At 41.0% G+C, this 21,669-nt stretch overlaps 2 protein-coding genes across 8 annotated transcripts in view; one reads left to right on the plus strand and one right to left on the minus strand.

The window, feature by feature from the left end:
• The window catches only part of LOC309801553 (uncharacterized protein), a 93,292-nt gene that overhangs the window by 21,043 nt on the left and 50,580 nt on the right, over window positions 1-21,669 (plus strand). For 5 of the 6 annotated variants that reach the window (XR_014293608.1, XR_014293609.1, XR_014293610.1 and 2 more), the window contains one exon: window positions 15,251-15,649. The exons of the other annotated variant lie outside the window; for it this stretch is intronic. The gene's annotated coding sequence lies outside the window, so the exon portion shown is untranslated. Of the gene's footprint in view, window positions 1-15,250; window positions 15,650-21,669 lie in introns of those variants that run through there. 6 annotated transcript variants of the gene reach the window in all.
• On the minus strand, window positions 479-19,924 carry VTCN1 (V-set domain containing T cell activation inhibitor 1). Of its 2 annotated transcripts, none has more exons than XM_082616481.1 (4): window positions 19,595-19,924; window positions 16,477-16,755; window positions 11,051-11,217; window positions 479-3,684 (listed from the first exon to the last, which is right to left on the minus strand). In XM_082616481.1, the coding sequence occupies exons 1-3, from the start codon at window positions 19,836-19,838 to the stop codon at window positions 11,096-11,098; spliced, it is 645 nt and encodes a 214-aa protein (XP_082472607.1). In that variant the 5' UTR covers window positions 19,839-19,924; the 3' UTR covers window positions 479-3,684; window positions 11,051-11,095. The 2 variants fall into 2 exon arrangements, with proteins under 2 accessions (XP_082472607.1, XP_082472606.1); XM_082616480.1 differs by having other exon boundaries at window positions 479-4,377.

Raw genomic sequence — 21,669 nt, forward strand, 5'->3', positions numbered from 1 at the left:
ATAAGATAAGGACTGAATGAGATAAATACCTAGTATGATGTTTGAGACCTAGGAAGCACTTGATTTCCTTTCTCTAAAGATGGTTATTTGCGTCAGTAGACCTCACATTTCCACAGTAGTTATATGTTTATGAAGGTAACATATTCACATGTCTCACGTTACACAGTGATTCTTAACTCCCGCAATGGGGGTGGAAGTGGTGATGCCTATATTGTTAAAGAGCACCCCCGCACCCTCAGTGAGAGTCCTTGGTCTACACTTGATACCCCAAGGATCTCTCACTAGTTGGATATTTTTGCTCCTGCTTTACTTCAGTGAAGTGAGGATTATTTACCTCTGTGGGAAGACAGTACATTAAGCTAATGAAAAAGGTAGTCGAGAAATTACCTTCTTGTGTGGCTAGATGCCAGGGAGCATTGTTTTCTTGGGGTGAGGGGGTGCCTGTGGGGACGTTGTGATGGAAAGAATGGTGGAAAGACAGAATACTCAGGGTCTAGAGGACTGTTGATTGGGCTGTATGGGAGAAAATGGATAAAAGGGAAGGTGAGAGGAACTGAAGACAATTGTTGTTTTTCTCATAGATCCTCATTTAGCAGTCTGTGACTTGGCTTCTTCTGAGGTACCTACTGCCTCTAAATAGGAACTGCTGTCTTTATGCTGTAAACTTGTCACATTTCCAGTCTCACCTACCCTAGGTATGAGACCTGGACCTACCACTTGAGTCGTATATGGTTATCTGACTCATCAAAGTCATATTAAGTACCATAAGGTCCTGGAATTTTATCTGTCAAAGCCTAATAGTTCTCCTTATAATGATACATAATGGTTACAAATACATTTTGGGAACTGCAAATATGGAAGGCAAAGAGAGAAAGGAAATGGTTTCAGTTTGCTATGAACTGCTCACAGGCTAGATTAACTGAGCATCACTTTTGGCTTATTGTAAAGAAGGGATATAGAACTAAGGTATCCATAAAGTTCTTATTCGAAGTATCCTTTAGAGTTTTGGGTAAGGGACTTTATAATTGAAAATGCTAAGGATACTTCTTAGGCCAGGCAATTAGATTTGAACTGAAGAGATAAGATAATGCTGCAGGTAAAATTATGACTTTGAGAAGAGAGAGGCATATCATTATCTGGGGGAGCCATGCCATTCAGTAGACACAGAGGCTCCTATAGTGGTAACTACAGACACCCCCCTTCTAAGTTGTGGCTTAACTGCTTTGGCCCAGAAGATGCTATCAGTAAACAAAGCTTCCTGGGAGTGTCTGCTTGATCCTCTTAAGAGCAAGTTTCCAAAGACTGCCTAGGCCCCCATCCTTATTTTGTCATCATCTTCAAACTTTCCAAGTACTCAGCAATGAAGAGCAATAGACAAAAACAACGTGTGATTTTGTGTTAAATTGCATGTATAGACTAGAGAAGAGTAAAATCATAGTGCACAGGACCACTCAAAGACAGCTTCATGGGAAAGAAGAATTTATGCTCGAGAGAGATAGAATTTAAAGAAAGACAAGAGAGCATCTCTAAGGTTCTGTTTTTGTGACTGTTAATTTTTACTCATGGCTCCCATACTGAAACTCCTGGAGATGATTGATGTGAAAGAGGAAATAAGACAGTGTTAGAAGGAGCAAGGTGCTCAGGCCTATAGTAAGACAGTCTGAATTAGAGCAGCTGGTTGGATGTATGGAGACTTTACCAGCTGGAGGGAGATTAGGAATTACAAATTTCATTAATAGAACCAAAGCACATCACAGATGCCATCAGGCAGAAGCCTTATTATGCAGTAATGACCCCCTGCACGTCCCATCCCCCATTGACAATGCACAGATTGCGGTCACTGTACACTTCCAACAAATCTGGATATAGCTGGTAGCCAGTACTTCTCCTTGAAGTTTGACTTGTTCCCTTGTTAATACTTCTGAAATGTTTTAGCTTTTGGCATCTGGATTTGAGCTTCCCTAGATGTTTGTGGTGTACATCATATTCTCGTCTTTGTACTTCAGTTAATATGGTGCATCTGGTGTCTAATGCCTCTGCACATATCACTGTGTGGTCATGGACGAGGCCAAAGAATTAACCTGGGTTGGGAGTCGTTATGCTTTCACAGTTTACTTTCTCAGTTTGGTTCAGCATTATTCTCTTCTTGCAAAAGGCTGTTTGGGAACAAGCTGGGAATGCAGCAGAGTTATTTCAGAAGCCCCCTGGGAATTTGCTCTTTAGCAATTAAATTATCTTTAGACTTTTTATTCCTCCACCAACTACCAGTGTGATTCTGAGCAAGTTGTATAGCCTGAGGATAGCCAGTTACCCACACTTCACCCTGGGCCTCTGGGTCTTCATCTGAAAAGTGAAAGGACTAGGAAAGAGGATTTTCAGGTCCTTCCACCTCTAAGATTTTGAGAATTTGATAATTCCTGACTAGTAAGGATCAGATTGTTTTGATACTAGAGCAATGGGTCTGTCCACCCGTGTGTATTCTCCCACATTCATCTGCCTCAAGTCTACTGTCACCACTTGTTTTCCCAGATGGAGACTTGGCAGGCTGGTAAAGCCTAATGTAGTTTCCTTAAGAAACTAGACCCAGCCACCTTGCGCATACTCACAGGCTCCTATCATTCCCTCTCATTCATTTATCCATTCATTCATCCATTCATTGAACAAACATTTATTGAAGGCCTGTTATGTGCTATGTACTAATCTTTAGAACCTGATGTATGGCTTTTTATCCATTTTCCCTTATACTCGCGTTCTTTGACAAACTAGGCAGACAACAGCATAGGAAATGTATATTTAATCATTCTCTTAAATGGTCAGAGCTCTAGAATCAAGTTTTCTATAACAAAATGTAATACAGGCACAGTAGGTCCAAAGTGCCAGGGAGGCAGTGGTCAACATGCAAAAAGTGTGGGAAGGGGCCTGGAAAGAAAACATTCTTTTCCATCAAAGTTTCATTCCTCAGGGCCTCATTTCAAAGGTTCATTGCCCCTGCTTTCAGAAATCTCTGTTTCAAGGAAGTTACATGTTTTTGCTGCCTTAATTTGAATTTTGACTAGGCAGAGTGCTGAGATCTAAATTCAGACTGAGAGAACTTGTGATGGAACTCAGGCAGCTCTCTCACAGGACTTGATTTGTAGAGTAGAAAGAAAGGAAAGGAACGTAGAAGCTCAACCACTGAAGATAATCCATCAGGAATTCCTGGTTGCCTGAAACTGAGTTCTGAGTCTCTGTGCCGAGGCAGCAGCCAAAGAGAGAGAAACTCATGCCTAATTTTAGGAAGCAAACAGTTTGGTTTGCTCCCCTGTTTTCTAGAACCTTTTCTACTCTACATCAGGGTTTCTTAATCTCAGCACAATTGACATTTTGGGCTGGATAATTCTTTGTTGTGGGTGGATGGCCTGTATGTTGTAGGATGTTGAGCAGCAGCATGTTGAGCAGCATCCCTGGGTTCTATCTACTAGATGCCAGTTGTGACAACAAAATTGTCTCCAGAATTTCCAAGTGTCCCCTGAGGTGGTGCAAAATCACCTGGTTGTGTCCCACCGCTCTAGATGCTGGTGAAAGCTGAGGTGATCACTGTCCATGCAGGATATAAAGTAGAAGCCTCAAACCTTGTGATGGCATAATATCACACACAGTCAAGATAAGAGGTCTTTTCCTGGACCATTCAAAGATGAACATCATCTGAGAAGTAAAATAGCATTAGTTTGTTGTAAAAATCAGGTGTTCACATAGTTTAGAAAATCAGTGTTGCCCAACTATATTTTTTATGTTAAAATTATGATGATTTTCCACATATCTTAAGCATGTGTCAGGTGGGAGGAGATGCCAGGGCACTTTTGCATTGTAAATGAAAACTGAATCATTTGACCCATCACTAAAATACAGCTACCTCTGAATTGTGAAGTGGCAGCTGATTAGTAGCAGTTTCTTACTGAATCCACCACAGTTTAATTTATGGATTATAAAATGTGGATATATTGCAATCAAAACTTTCTAGAAACTTCCTCAGAGCAACATTACAGCAGTATAGCTAAAGATTCTGAGACAAATGAGATGCAATATCCCATTCTCTCACTCCCTGGATGGGGATGGGGAGGTCCCTGAGATATGGGGATATACTTGTCTCCACATTCACTTTACTTCAGAGTCTAATACACTTCTCTAGTTCAGATGAATTGTTTCCCAACTTTTAATATATGTCTTTGAAGATAAATTTATCTTGTTCATATTGAAGTCTTCTGTGGGTTGCTTTTGGCTTCTTCTTCTTGATGTTATTTGTTCACTCCCGAGTTCTAGACATAAATTCATTTCTCCCCAGAACTATAAAACTAGGTCATATCTTGTGGTGAAATAGTTCTGCAGATTCCTGGAATTCTGAAAATAACAGCAATAAGATACCATTACAGCCATTCAACAAACATTTATCAAGAACTGAAAGTCTCCCTTCCACTGTATGAGTGTATTTCTTGTTCAGAAATAGGCTTGTTTTTCTGTATTTTGATGATATTCTATTGAGGCCACGTGGTATCATGGGTTGCTAGGGGAGAGGAGATGCCTTGAATCTTCCCTTAAGGAAAGGGATCATCCTCAGAGCAAACAGGAACTGAGAGAAGAACTATGGGCAGGCTCCTAGATAGAAGTGGAAAGGTGGCTTCTATCTGAGTTCTCAACCAGGCAATGTGTGTGACCTAAAGTGTTATGATCAGTTATAATATGTATCTCAAGTAATGATCTCTTCCATTTATTTTTTAAAAATTGATTTAAGGTTATCCCTCTATAATTCTAGAGAGAAAGAGATGGAGCTGCAGCTAACCATGTAACAGTATATAACCCTTTGTGTACTGCATGTGAACATGTATGTCTTGGTTTATTTTTAAAAAAAGACTGCAAATTTTACTGCTCTAAGGGAATACAAGATAAAGATGAATAAACTATAATTTATAGGTCAGATTATCTAGTCGCAGTATATTAAAAACTCAGTTCCTTGTGGGAATCAAGGAAAGAAGAAAGGGCTCCTTCTACTAATGAGATACTCAAAGGATAGTTTCCTCAGGGAAATCTCCCTCCAGTGACAACCATGGAGGTCGGAAATGATGGAAACTGGCAGATTTCCTTACGAAGAATCTGTTTTGTGCACTTCACCATAGTGTTTGGAAAACAGGAGAAAGAATGAAAAGCAGATCAAGAGATCCCCAGCCAAGATGGTGGAGTAGAAAGACCCTGAGCTCACTCACCTCCTTTCACAGGCACACCAAAATCACAACCATTTTCAGAAAAACCATCGATGAAAAAGACCAGAGCCTATCAGAAAAGATCTTCTACAACTAAAGACATAAAGAAGGAACTACAATGAGACAGGTAGGAGAGGCAGACTCAACGATATAATCAAGTCCCATGCTCCCGGGTGGGTGACCCACAAACTGGAGGATAATTACATTGCAGAGGTTCTCCCAAAGGAGTGAGAGATCTGAGCCCCACATCAGGCTCCCCAGCCCAGGAGTCCAGCACCAGGAAGACAAGCTCCCAGAACATTTGGCTTTGAAGGCCAGTGGGGCTTACTTTTAGGAGAGCCAAAGGGCGGGAGGAAGAGAGACTTCACTCTTAAAGGGTGCACACAAAATCTCACATGCTCTGAAAGCCAGGGCAGAAGCAGTAATCTGATAGGAGCCTGGGTCAGACATACCTACTGATCCTGGAATGTCTCCCAGAGAGGCAGGAGGCAACTGCATATCACCCTAGGAACACAAGCACTGATGGCAGCCATTTTGGGGAGCTCCTACCATGTGGACACTGGTACTGGCAAATGCCATTGTGAAACTCTCCTTCTAGCTCATCAGCACCAAGACCTAGCCCCACCCAACAGCCTACAGTCACCAGTGCTGGGATGCCTCAGGCCAAGCAGCTAACTGGGCAGGGACACAGCCCCACGCATCAGCAGACTGGCTGCCTTAAGACCACCTGAGCCCATAGCTGCCTCTGGACATGGTCTTACCCACCAAAGGGCCCAGGACCCAGCTCCACCCACCAGTGGGCAGGTACCAGCCCCAGAATCCCCTGGACCCTGATGCTGCCCTCCAGGAAGCCTATTCTAGCCTCTGGGCCAGCTTCATCCACAAGGGGGCAGACACTAGATGTAAGAAAACCACAATCCCAGACCCTGCAGACCTAGCCTGCCACCAGCAGGCCAGACCCTGCCCTGGGGAGCAGCTGGGCCCCAGCCCTTACCACTAGCAGGCCAACACAAACTTTGAGACACCCTCAGACCCAACTGTGTCAGGAACCGCACCCACTCCCCCCGACCCCAGCAATCCAAGACCAGCCCTGGTACCCCTGGACCCTGCAGATGGACTCCAGGACATGGCTTTGCCTGCCAGTAGACCGGCACTAACACCCTTGTTTCACCCATCAGTCGGTGGACAATATTACCAGAGTTTTCTGGACCCTGACTCCATCCACTCATGAGCCAGCACTATCCCTGGGTCCCCGTGGGGTTCTGCAGTCAGCTGCCTCTGCAGCCAGCAGCCTCCACATGAGACAGGGCCTGGCAATGTTGGACCAAGGGCTAACCAATCTTACTAGACCTCCCACATAGTCAGCCTGCGACAACAGGAGGACCCATGCAATCCTCATATGAAGAACTCTAGGGCATACAGCTTGAGTAATGAGAGAGGAGTGTGCTGTTGGGATGCGTAGGAGGTCTCCCACAAAATATCACTTCTCCAAGGTCGTAAAATGTAACCAACCTACCAGATAAATAAAAATACAAACGGCAACGTAGCAAAATGAGGTGACAGAGGAACTTGTTCCAGATGAAGGAACAAGATAAAACCCCAGAAGAACAACTAAGTGGAGATAGGCAATCTACCTGAGAAGGAGTTCAGGGTAGTGATTGTAAAGATGATCAAAGAACTAGGGAGGGGCCTCCCTGGTGGCGCGGTGGTTGAGAGTCCGCCTGCCGATGCAGGGGATACGGGTTCGTGCCCCGGTCTGGGAGGATCCCATATGCCGCGGAGCGGCTGGGCCCGTGAGCCATGGCCGCTGGGCCTGCGCATCCGGAGCCTGTGCTCCGCAACGGGAGAGGCCACAACAGTGAGAGGCCCGCATACCGCAAAAAGGAAAAAAAAAAAAAAAAAAAAAAAAAAAAAAAAAAAAAAGAACTAGGGAGAAGAATGGATCCAAAGAGTGAGAAGTTAAAAGTTTTTAACAAAGAGTTAGAAAATATATATTGATAGGGCTTCCCTGGTGGCTCAGTGGTTGAGAGTCCGCCTGCCGATGCAGGGGACACGGGTTTGTGCCCCGGTCCGGGAAGATCCCACATGCCACGGAGCTGCTAGGCCCGTGAGCCATGGCCTCTGAGCCTGTGCGTCCAGAGCCTGTGCTCCGCAACAGGAGAGGCCACGACAGTGAGAGGCCCATGTACAGCAAAAAAAAAAAAAAAAAAAAAGAAAGAAAAAATATATTGATAGAACAACCAAACAGAGATGAAGAATACAATAACTGAAATGAAAAATATACTAGAAGGAATCGACAGTTAGAGACCTCTGGGACAACATCAAGTGTACTAATATTCACATTATAGGGGTCCCAGAAGGCAAAGAGAGAGAGAAAGGAACTGAAAACATATCTGAAGACATAATAGCTGAAAACTTCACTACCCTGGGAAAGGAAATAGACATCCAAGTCCAGAAAGTGCAGAGAGTCCCATCCAGGATTAACCCAAAGAGGAATACACCAAGACACATTGTAATTAAAATGGCAAAAACCGAAGATAAAGAGAGAATATTAAAGGCAGCAAGGGAAAAGCAACAAATAACATACAAGGGAACTCCTATAAGGCTATCAGCTGACTTTTCAGCAGAAACTCTGCAGTTTGGAAGGGAGTGGCACAATATATTTAAAGTGATGAAAGGGAAAAACATAAAACCAAGAATACTCCAGCCAGCAAGACTCTTGCTCAGATTTGATGGAGAGATCAAAAGCTTTACAGGAAAGCAAGAGTTAAGAGTTCAGCACCACCAAACCAGCTTTACAAGAAATGTTAAAGGAACTTCTTTAAGTTAGAAAGAAAAGGCCAAAACTGGAAACATGAAAATTATGAAAAGAAAAAGCTCATAGGTAAAGGCAAACATAAGTGTAGGAAATCATATCATGCACAAAGCTAGTAAAAGACAAAAGTAGTAAAAATCATCTATATCCTCAGTAAGCAGTTAAGGGATACACAAAACAAATAGATGTAAAATATGATATCAAAAACAGTAATCATGAGGGAAGGAGAGTACAAATGCAGGGTTGTTAAAATGCATTTGAAATTAAGAGATCAGCAACTTAATACAATCATGTAGATATATATATAGATAGATACATAGATAGATAGATAGATTGCTATATAAAAACCTCATGGTAGCCACAAATCCAAAACCTATGCTAGATAGACAAAAAAGTAAAAGGAATCCAAGCATAACACTAAAGATGGTCATCAAATCACAAGAGAAGAGAACAAAAGAAGAAAGGAACAAGAAAGACAGAAACAAACCCCAAACAATTAACAAAATGGCAACAAGAACACATACATATCAATAATTACTTTAAATTTAAATGGACTAAATGCTCCAGTCAATAGACATAGAGTGGCTGAATGGATAAAAGAACAAGACCTGTATACATGCTGCCTACAAGAGACTCACTTCAGATCTAAAGACACACAGACTGAAAGTGAGGGGATGGAAAAAGTTATTCCATGCAAATTGAAATCAAAAGAAAGCTGGGGTGGCAAAACTTGTATTAGACAAAATAAGCTTTAAAATAAAGACTGCTATAAGAGACAAAGAAGGACACTGCATAATGATCGAGGGATCAATCCAAGATGAAGATCTAACAATTGTGAATATATATGCATCCACCATAGAAGCACCTAAATACATAAAGCAAATGTTAATGGACGTAAAGGGAGAAATCAACAGTAACAATAATAGTAGGGGATTTAACACCTCACTGACATCAATGGACAGATCGTCCAGACAAAAAATCAGTAAGGAAACACTGGCCTTGAATGACACATTAGATGAGATGGACTTAATGTCTATATCTATATCTATCTATCCATATATATATATATATATATATCACATTTCATTCAAAAGCAGAATACACATTCTTTTCAAATGCACATAGAACATTCTCCAGGATAGATCACATGCTAGGCAACAAAACAAGCCTTGGTAAATTTTTAAAAATTGAAATCATATAAAGCATCTTTTCCAATCACAGTGCTATGAAACAAAAGAAGTCAACTACAAGAAAAAAAGACTGCAAAAAAATAAACTGAAATGTGGAGGCTAAACAATATGCTGCTAAACAACCAATGGGTCAATGAAGAAATCAGAGAAAATAAAAAAGAAATACCTAGAGACAAATGAAAATGAAAACAATCCAAAAATCTACGGGACACAGCAAAAGCAGTTCTAAGAGGGAAGTTTATAGCAACACAAGCTTACCTCAGGAAACATGATCTGACCTGATCCCATAACAGCCCCATAAGAAAGGGTTTCCTCTGATTTCGTTGTTTGCATACCACCTTTGCAATTTTTATTATATCCATGTACTACCTTACATCTAAGTATACAACTTTATATTTGTATTTCAACCACTTTTTTTAATACATCTTTATTGGAGTATAATTGCTTCACAATACCATGTTAGTTTCTGTTGCACAACAAAACGAATCAGCCATATACATACACATGTCCCCATATCCCCTCCCTCTTGAGTCTCCCTCCCATCCTCCCTATCCCACCCTTCTAGGTCATCTCAATCACTATTTTTTAAAATAAATGTAAAATATTTTTTACCACACTCAAAAAAGCAAAGCAGATCAACAGATTTTTGTCTGCCCTTGAGGACTTAACAATCTAGGCAAGGAATATATGTGCCTTAGAGAGTGTAAGATATTATAAATTATACATGCTCACCAAGGGGATGTGAGATAAAAGGACCAGCAGGAAATGGGTGAAGGAAGTGTGTGGATCTGAATTAGCATAGAGTAGAGGAGATTTCCAGGAAGGGGCAGAGAGAGAGGGAGCAAGGCCAGAGAGCAGTAGTAGGTAGCTGAGAGACAGAGGAACCTTAGGGAGAGAAACTTAGAGAGCTGTGACTGCATAGCTGAGGACTTTAACTTTGATATACTAGTGCCCGGAGAGTCACTTTAGGTTGCAGAGTAAAGGACTGCTGTGATGAAAATAGCATTTGAAAAATTTTATTCTGGCACCTTGTTTCCTATCACCTGAAACAGAGGAAGGAGCAAGTACAAGGTTTTAGAACTAGTCGGGGCATGAGATGATTAGGGTCAATCTGAAAGACAACATGGGCAAATACTGTAGAGCTTGGTAACAAATTGACCTGAAGGACAGAGGGGGACAAAAATAGCTCTAAGGTTGTGAGCCTAGTGCATGGTGGCAGTGCCACTGAGTAATGTGGTAGTGTTGACTGTAACTTCACAAGCTCAGTTGTATACAAATTCCACATGCAGAAGAATATTCAGAAAGAGATGTCCTACCAGTAATTAGAGCCAGAGGACTGAGGTGAGAGTGGGAAGTCTTAGCAGGAGGGCTAGTTGGTGAGTGCTTTGTCAAGTCTCCAGTCAACAGGGGCTTTGTTGAGGGGGGCTGGGAGGAGGTCACTTATGTGAGTGATTATGCTTATGTCATGATGTTTCATTGTGAAATCCAGAGTAATGAGTCAGGGCCAAATATCTCTTTCTCTTCAGTAAGATATGTTTGCCTTCAAGGATGACTCAGTAAATGAAAAGGTGTTTGAATAATTTACACAAATACTTGAATTGCATAGAGTTGTTTTTCCTGTAAGTCTGTCAATGAGGTCTCTACTCTTTGTTAACAAATGCTTACCTTTCACAATAGCAGTGGAAATAGTGCCTACTGCCCTGACGTTATTAAATGTTTCTCTCTGAGGCTGGTGCTGGGAGCTGCTTGATTCCTGTTAGGGACACAAACACACACAGTGGCTCCCCCACACCATTCGTGATTCATCTCACCTGTCGTACCAGTGACTCTGCATGTTTCTATGTAGCCAAGGTGCATTATTTTAGCATCAGGTAAGGGCAGAGAGGCAGGAGTACCCAGGCGATGGCAACAGAAGAGACACACAGGGAAGCTTTTGAGTTCAGCAGCTGGAGGTGACTTTGCCTTTTAATCTCAGAGTCTGTAAAGGGAGAGAAAAAAATTCAGGGTCATAGAGGAAAAGCTGGATGTCTCCTTCACATGGCTGGTTAGCAAAGAAAAATACCCCCAAAAAACAGAACAGGTTGTTCCTAATATAACTTGTGCCCTAATTTGAGGGCAATTTTGTACCCCATTCTCTACCTTTCTGTAACTAGCTTAAAAGCAGAGCTTTCCCTTTCTGCAAAGAGTTCCATTCTCTCGTCCACTCCAGTGAGCACTCAGCCAAATGAAAAACGATTCCAGTAAACACATTGCTATTGGTTACCAAATAAAGAATAGGCTAAACCAACAGCCATGGCCAGTCCTTGGTGTCAGACACATTTTTTTCCCTCTAGGCAGTGACCTTTACAGGTTCTGTGTCATTTGCTTTCATCACACCACTACAGAGTAATGAGAAAGTATTGTTCTCATTTTGAAGTAGAGAAAGGCAGAAGTGAAATTAAATTGCTCTTTACTCTATTTTCTCCCTAGACAGTCCAATGTCATTTAGCTCATTTCAGCTCTGATACTTACTAGCTGTGTGACTTCAGGCAAGTTTAGGCAAGTTACTCTATGTGCTACAGTTTCTTCATCTATAAAATAGGGCCAAAATAATAATAATCAACTTCATAGGATTCTTGTGAGGATTAATGAGTTAATACATGTAAAGCACTTAGAACAGAACCTGGCACCATAGTAAGCATTCAGTAAGTAGTAGCTGTCAAGACAATAACAGTAACCCCACTCAAGCCTAATAAACATTACTTCCATTAAGCTGATCATTTTCCAAATCCACCTCTTTAGCTCAAATTCTGTCCTAAATTCCACATCTGTATTTACAGTTGCTACTATATGTCAGTTAAAAACATAATTATTCAGCAAATATTTTTGAGCACCTGTTGTTTGAGTTCAAAGGAGTCCAATAAACACCCTCTTCCCAGCTGAGTTCTGAACCAATTAAAGAGCAAGACAAAGTGAGGCAACTGGAAGACTAAAATCACCTTTATTCCTGATAAATCTGATAATAAAGGATTAAGCTTTGTCTGCAGGGAAGTGGGCTGCAGCCCAGACTTCCCCAGTGACAGGCAGCCCAAGACTGGGGCAGGCTTCCTCCCACAAGGGCAGATTCTACCCCTGAAAACTGTTGGCTTAGAGGAGAAGGGTAGAATGTATACTTCTGATTAGCTAGAGAGAAAAGGAAAAATGAGGAGCTGAGCTATTTATACCCAGCTTCTCCTAATAAACTCCCTAATTGGGTAAGTTAATTTCTCTTCCTCTGGGGAAGAGTGAAAGAGGGGAGAAGAGAGACTAGAAGGGTTACATTGGTGGGGATCTCTTCCCATGGAAGGAAATATGTGGAGGAGAGATGAAGCAGTCTCCCCCAGACTTGGAGTATGCTGGGTAATGTGCTAAGCATTGGACATCTCTACCTTTGTACATAGTGGGCACTTTCAACTCAACAGCTCTAAAATCTTCATCTTTTTACCAGACATGTTGCTTTTCCTACATTTTCATTTTTGTTGTTGGTAGCATTACTAACCTCCTAAGCAACCTGGATAGCAATATCAGACCCCTTTTGACTTGTTCCTTCTCTTGTCCTTCACATTTGTGTCACCAAGGCCTGTAGATTATTTTCTTCATTAACTTTTGATTCTCCCACCTTTCCTTCCCATTGTCGCTGCCCCAGTTAAGGCCCTCATAATTTCTCCCCTGGACACTGACATAGGCTTCTGACTTCATGCCTTCCTAGTCTATCAAAACCATTCTTTTTCTTCAAAACCCAGCTTGAACTCTTCATCTATTGAGCCACTACAGTCATAATTAACTACTCTTTCCTGTGGGTACCGTATCCACACTGATTAACTTCTCTTATGACAAGTGTGCTATTCATCTCAGTATTTCATGGGACTTACAAATTACTTTGTATATATTTGGCACTAAATAGATATTTGTTGAATGAATGACCCAAATTAGCAGTATAGTTAGAGAACACAGGATATAAACCTCATGGCCTCATTTAGTTGTTTAAGAACTTACTTTGTGCATGGTAAGAAGGAATTGTGTTATTTTATCTTAATTTTGAACTATGTCATGCTTCTAAAAGTTGGATATAGTCCTAGTACTGGTACATGGAACACTTGTTCTGATGTATCCAATAAGCATGTATGGAAAAAGAACCTGCTCACTGAATAAAAGCTGTGCCCAATTTCTGTGGTTTGTTCGGTTATTGCCATTTCTATTAGAAGACATTAGTTATATAGTTTGGAGCTTTTAATTGAGATCTAAACTGAAATACTGTTGTTAACACTCATTGTTTTAAATGCCTAATGCTTCATTTCCCCCTTCTCTTCTGGGAAGGCCTTCCATCCAGGTACTGCCTCACTGGTCTAAGTATGGGCAGCTGACCCAAGTTGAGCTGTTCTGGGAATATATTCAATAGAATCAGACTGAGGGATTGAGCTTCAGTCTAGTTACTCTCTTGAGTGAAAGAGACTTTTAAAGGTAGGAGCTCTTGGCAACCATATTCTGCCCTATAGACTAAAATAAGAGAGAGTAAATTAGAGACCAAAGAGAATACAGTAGAAATGAGAGACAAAGAATGGAATTTAAGTTCTTGGATCCAGCTGTTCTTTTTTTTTTTTTTTGCGGTACGCGAGCCTCTCACTGCTGTGGCCTCTCCCGTTGCGGAGCACAGGCTCCAGATGCGCAGGCCCAGCCGCCACGGCTCACGGGCCCAGCTACTCCGCGGCATGTGCGATCTTCCCAGACTGGGGCATGAACCCGTGTCCCCTGCATCAGCAGGCAGACTCTCAACCACTGCGCCACCAGGGAAGCCCGGATCCAGCTGTTCTTGAAACCACACTGCACTTTCTGTCCTTGGTTTCATGAGACATCCTAATACCCTTCTAATAAATTCCTTCTTTTAGCTTAGGCTTCAGTTGGTTTTGTTTTCTGTTACAGGCAACTAAAAGTGTTCTAATTGGTACAGTCACCAGTTTGTTTCACAGGATAGTGGAAGAGCTCTCTCTTTCTCATATATGATTTTTTATTAGATACTTTTTTTTATTGTGGTAAAAAACATAATATAAAACTTACTATCTTAACCATTTTAAGTGTACAGTTCGGAAATGTTAAGTATATTCACATTCTTGTGAAAAAAATCTCCAAAACTTTTTCATTTTGCAAATCTGAAACTCTATACCCATTAAACAACAACTCCATATCCTTTCCCCTTGGCCCCAGCTCCTGGTAACCATCATTGTACTTTCTGTTTCTATGAATTTGATTACTTCAGATACTTTATAAGTGGAATCAAATGGTAGAATCAAACAATATTTATCTTTCTGTGACTGGCTTCACTTATAGCATAATATCCTGAAAATTCATCCATGTTGTAGCATGCAAAAGGATTTCCTTCCTTTTTAAGGCTGAATAATATTCCATCGTATGTATACCACACTTTGCTTATCCATTCATCTGTTGGTGGACATTGGGGCTGCTTCCTCCCCTTGGTTATTGTGAATAATGTTGCTGTAAACATGGGTGTGCAAATATATCTTTGAGACACTGCTTTCAGTTTTTTTGTACATAATACACAGAAATGGGACTGCTAGATCATTTGGAAGTTCTATTTTAAGTTTTTTGAGGAACCTCGCATACTGTTTTCTGTAGTGGTTGCACCATTTTACAGTCTCACCATCATACATACACAAGTATTCCAATTTCTTCTCATCCTCACCAACACTTGTTGTTTTCTGTTTTGTTGTTGTTAGTAGCCATTCTAATTAGTACGAGGTGATATTGTGGTTTCCATTTACATTTCTCTGATGATTAGGGATGTTGAACATCTTTTCATATACTTGTTGGCCATTTTGTATATCTTCTTTGGAGAAATGTCTATTCGAGTCCTTTGCCCATTTTTTAATCGAGTTATTTGACTTTTTCATTGTTTAATTATAGTAGTTCTTTATGTATTCTGGATACTAATCACTTATCAAATATATGATTTACAAATATTTTCTCTCATTCCATAGGTTGCCTTTTTGTATATATAAATTTTAATTAAAAAACAGCTGATGAGGGACTTCCCTGGTGGTGCAGTGGTTAAGAATCCACCTGCCAGTGCAGGGGACATGGGTTCGATCCCTGGTCTGGGAAGATCCCACATGCTGCAGAGCAACTAAGCTTGTGTGCCACAACTACTGAGCCTGCACTCTAGAGCCTGCGAACCACAAGTACTGAGCCCACATGCCACAACTACTGAAGCCCATGTGCCTAGAGCCCATGCTCCACAACAAGAGAAACCACCACAATGAGAAGCCTGTGCGCCACAATGAAGAGTAGCCCCTGCTCACCACAACTACAGAGAAAAGCCCGCGCCCAGCAATGAAGACCCAATGCAGCCAAATAAATAAATAAATAAAATTATTTTAAAAATACCTGATGAAAATATGGTTTATTCAGTTAAATTCAGCAAACATTTAAAGAGCACTTAAAATGTGCAAGGTATTCTGTTTGGTACTAGGCTTGATATAAGACAGTGGTTCTCCTGATATACTCCTTCCCCTATAGCTTGAATTCAATTTAACCCCAGCAGGGATGGTTTTAAAATTCATAATTCAGTCTATGCATTTCCTTGACACTAGCTCAACCCTAGGTTTTGTAATATACTAAAGCACTGCAGGGAGACTAGGGTGTTGAGCCTCCCTGGCTCCTGGTCTTCTCAGCCTGGGAGGCCAGCTTAATCTGGAGCTTTCAGATTAATCTTGTGCCAATATTAGTGGGATCTTGAGCAAATCCTGGTAGGACTGAATAAGAAAGACTAAGGCAGACTCTAAGACCTTTAGTCTTCAAATCAAAAGTCTTCGCAAAGGCAGGATAGACCCAAACCAGTTTTGGGGGACTCGGGATGTAGATCACCAGCTGAATATATCAAAGATTTCAAATAATCATCACTTCTCCACTGCTTTACCAAACCAATCCTTCTGAGTTAGGGCTTCAGAATCCTAAACACTGCTCTCCAGACAGTAAGAAGGTATACAACGTGAAAACTAATTGCCACCTTTGACCTATATGCCATAAATATTGTTTTGTATTAGTTTTCTTCCTACATAATGCAATCCCAACTTGAATTGTGATCGAGATCTCTGTGAAACTTTCTGTGCCCTGGTACATAATATATCTGTTAAGGAAATTAGATTTTAGTTTACACTAGATTATAACCCCAATAAACCCATACCAAACGTGTAAAGGAACCCACCTGTCACTTTGATATCCCCTGTGGCTTTGGCAATGTTGTTTTCAATCATACAGGAGTATGTGTTGTTGATCGTGACATTGTAGAGTACAGATACAACCTTCATGGTCACATTCTCAGAGTTCATCTCAAAGCTGGTGTCGGAGACTTCTGAGAAGTTGGCTCCCTGGTCTACTTGGGATGCCCAGACCACTGTTGGCTGGGGAAACCATTGGGGAGCCTCACATCGTAAGCTCTCTGAGGTGGCGTTACAGTCCACGTTCACTTCTGGGATGCTGAAGGCTGCAGAGTTGAAGGGTAAAAAAGGGGCAGGGGTCAAGGTCAGATAAGGCAATATAGCCTTTGAAGTGCTAGGTCTTAAAAACACATTGAAGTGACTCGGTACTTTCCCAGTGGGCTGTCTGTGATGCAAAAAATGATTTGCTCATAGTATTGCTATACATCAAAACACTTTGGACAATATCACAAACTCCAAGGACCTGAGTTCTAGGTATAATTGTTACAACAAATAAATTTCTCCAAATAAGAGGAGTTCCAGTGATCACACACAAAAAATTATCAAGTAGGGAAATTGGGTATTTATTTTCCTAGGCACCTATGAAGGCTCCTGAATTTTATGTAATTTTTCTTCCTGGAGGGTAAAAGTGTGGGGAGGGAGAAGGAAGAGACAAACAGCATTCACCTACCCACAGAAATTCCATACACAGGCCACGGGGATCTGAAGTTTGCTTGGGTAGAAACTGCCCAGCCCTGGTGTCCATGAATAAAGACAGGCATTTGTTTTCTTTTAAGATAATTCTCCTCACTGGAGAGGCAAGTACATTTTGAATTTAAGACTAACCTCCTCCTCTATCTAGGCAGAGAGACACTTATAGAAAATGTTAAGGCCTGGACTTTGGCCTGCAAAATGTTTATTATGCCAAAAGGGCAAGATACAAATTGTTAATTTATTTAGCATCTTCCTTTGCCCAGGACTGTGCTAGTGCGGAGTGAGAGGTGGAAGGAAAGCCTTTGCCATGCCCTTCAAGAGCCTGCTGCCTAGCAGGAGAGATGAGACTCACATACTTGGAGCAGGCCGGGCACAAGCTCCTGGGAGATGATGTGGGAACCTGAGTGCACATGACAATGAACCACCATTTATTGAGGGTGTGCTCTGTGCTAGGGACCAAATTCCAGACATTATTTTTTTTTGTTCCTCACAACAGTCCTAGGTATATCTATTATTGTGCCCATTTAACTTTAATTTTAGAATAACTTTAGATTTACAGAAAGGTTGCAAAGATAGTACAAAGAGTTCTTGTATACTTCTCACCCAGTTTCCCCTAATATTAACATCTTAAATAACCATGATGCATTTGTCAAAACTGAGAAAGTATCATTCGTATATTACTATTAACTCCAGCCTTTATTTGGATTTTACTAGTTTTTCCACTAATGCCCATTTTATATCCCAGGATCCCATCCAGAATACCACATTGCATTTATTTGTCATGTCTTTTTAGATTCCTCTGGTCTGTGACAGTTTTTCAATCTTTCCATGTTTTGCATGATCTTGACAGTTTTGAGGAGTACTGGCCAGGTATTTTGTAGAATGCCCCTCTATTGTAATTTGTGTGATGTTTTTCTCAAGATTAGACTGAGGTTATGGGTTTTGGAGAGGAAAACTATAGAAGTAAAAGTACCCTTCTCATCATGTCACATCAGAGAGTGCACGCTATTAACATGATTTATCATGGGGATGTTAACTTTGATCACCTGGCTGAGTCTATGTTTGCCAGGTTTCTTTGGAAGCTGGACTTCACTAAGTCTAACACAACCTACGTGCAGTGGTCGGGGAGGGCGAAGTTCTAAGCTCCACTTCCTGGAGAGGGAGAGATCTAAATACATTATTTGGAATTCATCTATAAAGAAGATTTGTTTCATCTCCCTCATATAAGTATGGACTCGTGTATTTATTTTATGCTTAGTTATAATTTAATACTATATTGTTTATTTTGTTGCTCAAATGGTTCCAGCTTTGCCATTGGAAGCCCTTTCAGTTGGCCCCAGTGTCCCTTTGACCTGGCTTTATTAATCCCTATTTTAAGATAAAGAAGCTGAGGCTCAGTGAGGTTGCCTTGCCCAGGCCACTGTATGTTCCTAGGTCTGACTAGATCTATGCTTCAGACCACTACATACACATATTATGAGGGGCCCAAGAAAGATCTGTGCAGGCTAGCTTAGCCTGGGATGCCTCAGGATACTTTCTGCCTATCCTTCAAGGCTCCTCCCAAATGTCAAATTCTCTCCATGGGGGCCTTCCTGTCCCTTTCCTCCCTATGCATTTGGATATGATCTCTTTCTCCCTCTGAATCCCCAAATCACTCTATTTATATTTTCTCTTAAAGTATTTAATACACTTTACCAATTATTGTAGATATGTTTCTTATCTACATATTTTTCTTATTTACATATGTTTCTCATCTCTGCCCTGACCCTCAACTCTATAAGCTCTACACTCTCAGCTCTACAGAAGGAAGGACAATTATCTTTGTTTTCTTAATCATCATTTTACTCCTTCCAATATCTCAGTCCCTTGTACATAAATTCAGAAAATATGTTAAATTTAGTTGGTAAGAAAGCATGGATTTCATTGGAGGAGGATTAGTGAGTTTATAGGCCAATATTGTTTTGGTCAGTTACATTTGAACTTCTCCTATAATGGGTTCCACTGTCGTGAGTCCCTGGAGATACTGATTTCAGACTTGGGCTAGGGCCTACTTAGCACAGAAAAGTCTCAGACCAGATTATAGTCTTCTCTCACTAGCAAGACCAAAGGGAAAGAACAGAGAGCTACTGATGGAGAAAACATATTCTGGCAAAATATTTCAGGGAATATATGAGAAAATTCAGAAGAGGCTAAAGTCCTGAACAAAAGATTTTAAGACCTAATATTATAGTGGGTTACTTCCGGAGTTGGTGTGGGTCTTGGACAGCAAGGATGGCTGCTAGCAGAATTCGGATGGTCTTTGTCTGATATTAGTCACTCATGAGCATAATATGACATTTCATCAGCAATTCACACTCTCTAGTCTCAAATATCTTCTGGCACCTTCTTACCCTCTCTTCAAAAGTAACTTACCTCCAGTTTTATACTCGAGGTTAGCATTCCCCTTGCCTTTAGAAGTGATGATGTAACATTTATAGATGCCAGCATCTGTGAGTTGCACATTTTTCAGCCTCAGAGAGGCATTGCCAACTATTACTTGATCAGCAAATACTGCTGTCCGACCTCTGAACATTTCATTCTGGTCTGACAGTTCATCTTTGCCTTCTTTGAACTCATGGACCAAGCCCATAACACCTTTCTTCAGCCACTGTATCATGATATCAAGAAGTTTGATGTCAGGTTCAAAAGTGCAGCTCAGGATTCCATCCTCCCCAGTGTTCCCAGCTGAGGTGAGAGTAGTGACTGGGATGGAGTGTCTCCCTACAATTCAGGAAACAAGGGTCAATGCCAAGGGAAGCTTTGGAACATCTACAACCAAATCCTTCATTACTAAAAAAGCCAAACAGGGACTTCTATAATAAATTAGAAATATACAAAACAGGAGAGGCATGAAAAAAGAAGACATAAGAATAGAAAGAGTATTACGACGATAGTTGTGATACCTACAGCAGACCTGCCAATAGCAGATAAAAAAGCTACGCTTTTTGAGACCAAGCAACTGAAATCTTGAGACCAAATAAGAGGAGAACGTATTGGACTTGGGTTTTGAAGATGGGAATTCAGATCCTGGTTTTGTCACTTAAGAGCTACGTGACCTTGACTACATCTCTGGATCTCAGAAAAATGGAGGTAATGATATCTGTCTTACCTACCGAAAAGAGCTCTTGTGAGGATCAAATCAAATGGATGTGAACTTGATTTGCAAACTGTAATTACACATATAAGGTATTGTTATTCTTAGTTAACCAGAAGTGGCACAGACCTGAAACCTCACGTTAACTAAATATGGCTAATAATTCTGAAGAATGCTAAATTCTAAGTGTTGTTACTTTTATCTCCACTTGAATGATGAAGAAACGAAGGCATAGAGAATAGAAGTGATTTGGTCAAGGTCAGAGTGCTAGCTATGGCATAATGAAGAATGATACTTAATTAAATTGATTTTTGGCCTAAGATAGAAGTCACACCCTTCTCTCCAAACATATAACAAGTACAAGTATTAATTATGGTGACAGCCACATCCACTGCCTCTTCCCCACTTGCCCAGCTGACAGCCCACTCAGTCTGTAAAGGATTGACCAGCTCTTCTCTCTGTACCGGAGGCTGCTGACTGGGGATGCCTACAGGGGTGCTTTAATTAACTGAATATTCTTGAGAGCCTCCTTCTGTGGTTTGGATGTGAAGGTAAGGAGAGGATGGGTCTTTGAGCCCAAGAAGAGAGTGGAACAGACCCAATGAAGTGTGGGGGAGAGACCATGAGAGGACAAGGTGAAGAGAGTCCCCCATCACCAGAGCTGCCTTAGATCCTGAGGGTTTTCTGGTCTAGTTCCTGTCTCACTGTCTGGGTATCCTTTAAACAAGCACCTTATATTTATAATGGTCTGTACAAACCTCTCTTTCTTATAGCCAAGAAAGTCCAACATGATGGATGCTGAGCACTTCTCAACTGGACTTCTCAGCTTCCTTATTGGTATTCCTGCCTCTCATCTTTGCCTCCATCTAACCCATTTTACATGCATTAATCTTACAGGTAGACCTTAAAGTACAATCCGAACATGTCAGTTTCCTAATCGCTAATCTTCCATTGCTCCCAAGGGCTGTGGAATAAACTTCAGACTAACAGCATGGCCTTCAAAGTTAAATATTGCATGCCACATAGGAAATGCCCATAGATATTAGCCCTTTCCAGCCAGACTTCCCACTACATCCTTTCAAAGTCTATATTGTAGTCTTTGCATATCCAAGTGATTTATTGATTTGCTGCTTTCAATGAAAAAATACATAAGCAAAGCGCATTTGCTATTTTTCAAATGTAAGAGGTAAACATTATGAACATAGGGGATATCTTTGGCATCTTGCGTCTTCCAGCCCTTAAGGGGTTGGAATTGTCTTATTAGCTCCTATGCTTTTATAAAGTAGATGAAGGTAATGGATTAGGGACAGAACTGGAGAAGCAAGCTAGATGAATTTATATTATAAAGAAGAGA

Source organism: Mesoplodon mirus (genome assembly GCF_964341445.2).
Source record: "Mesoplodon mirus genome assembly, chromosome: 3".
Lineage (NCBI taxonomy): Eukaryota > Metazoa > Chordata > Mammalia > Artiodactyla > Ziphiidae > Mesoplodon > Mesoplodon mirus.

What these genes read in the sequence shown, in the direction of transcription:
- VTCN1 (XM_082616481.1), bottom strand. Translation starts at nt 19,838, where the DNA reads ATGATACAGTGGCTGAAGAAAGGTGTTATGGGCTTGGTCCATGAGTTC. An exon ending in CCTCGAGTATAAAACTGGAG is followed by an intron (nt 16,756 to 19,594) that starts GTAAGTTACTTT and finishes TCAACTCTGCAG; the next exon opens with CCTTCAGCATCCCAGAAGTG. An exon ending in AGGGGATATCAAAGTGACAG is followed by an intron (nt 11,218 to 16,476) that starts GTGGGTTCCTTT and finishes CTCCCTTTACAG; the next exon opens with ACTCTGAGATTAAAAGGCAA.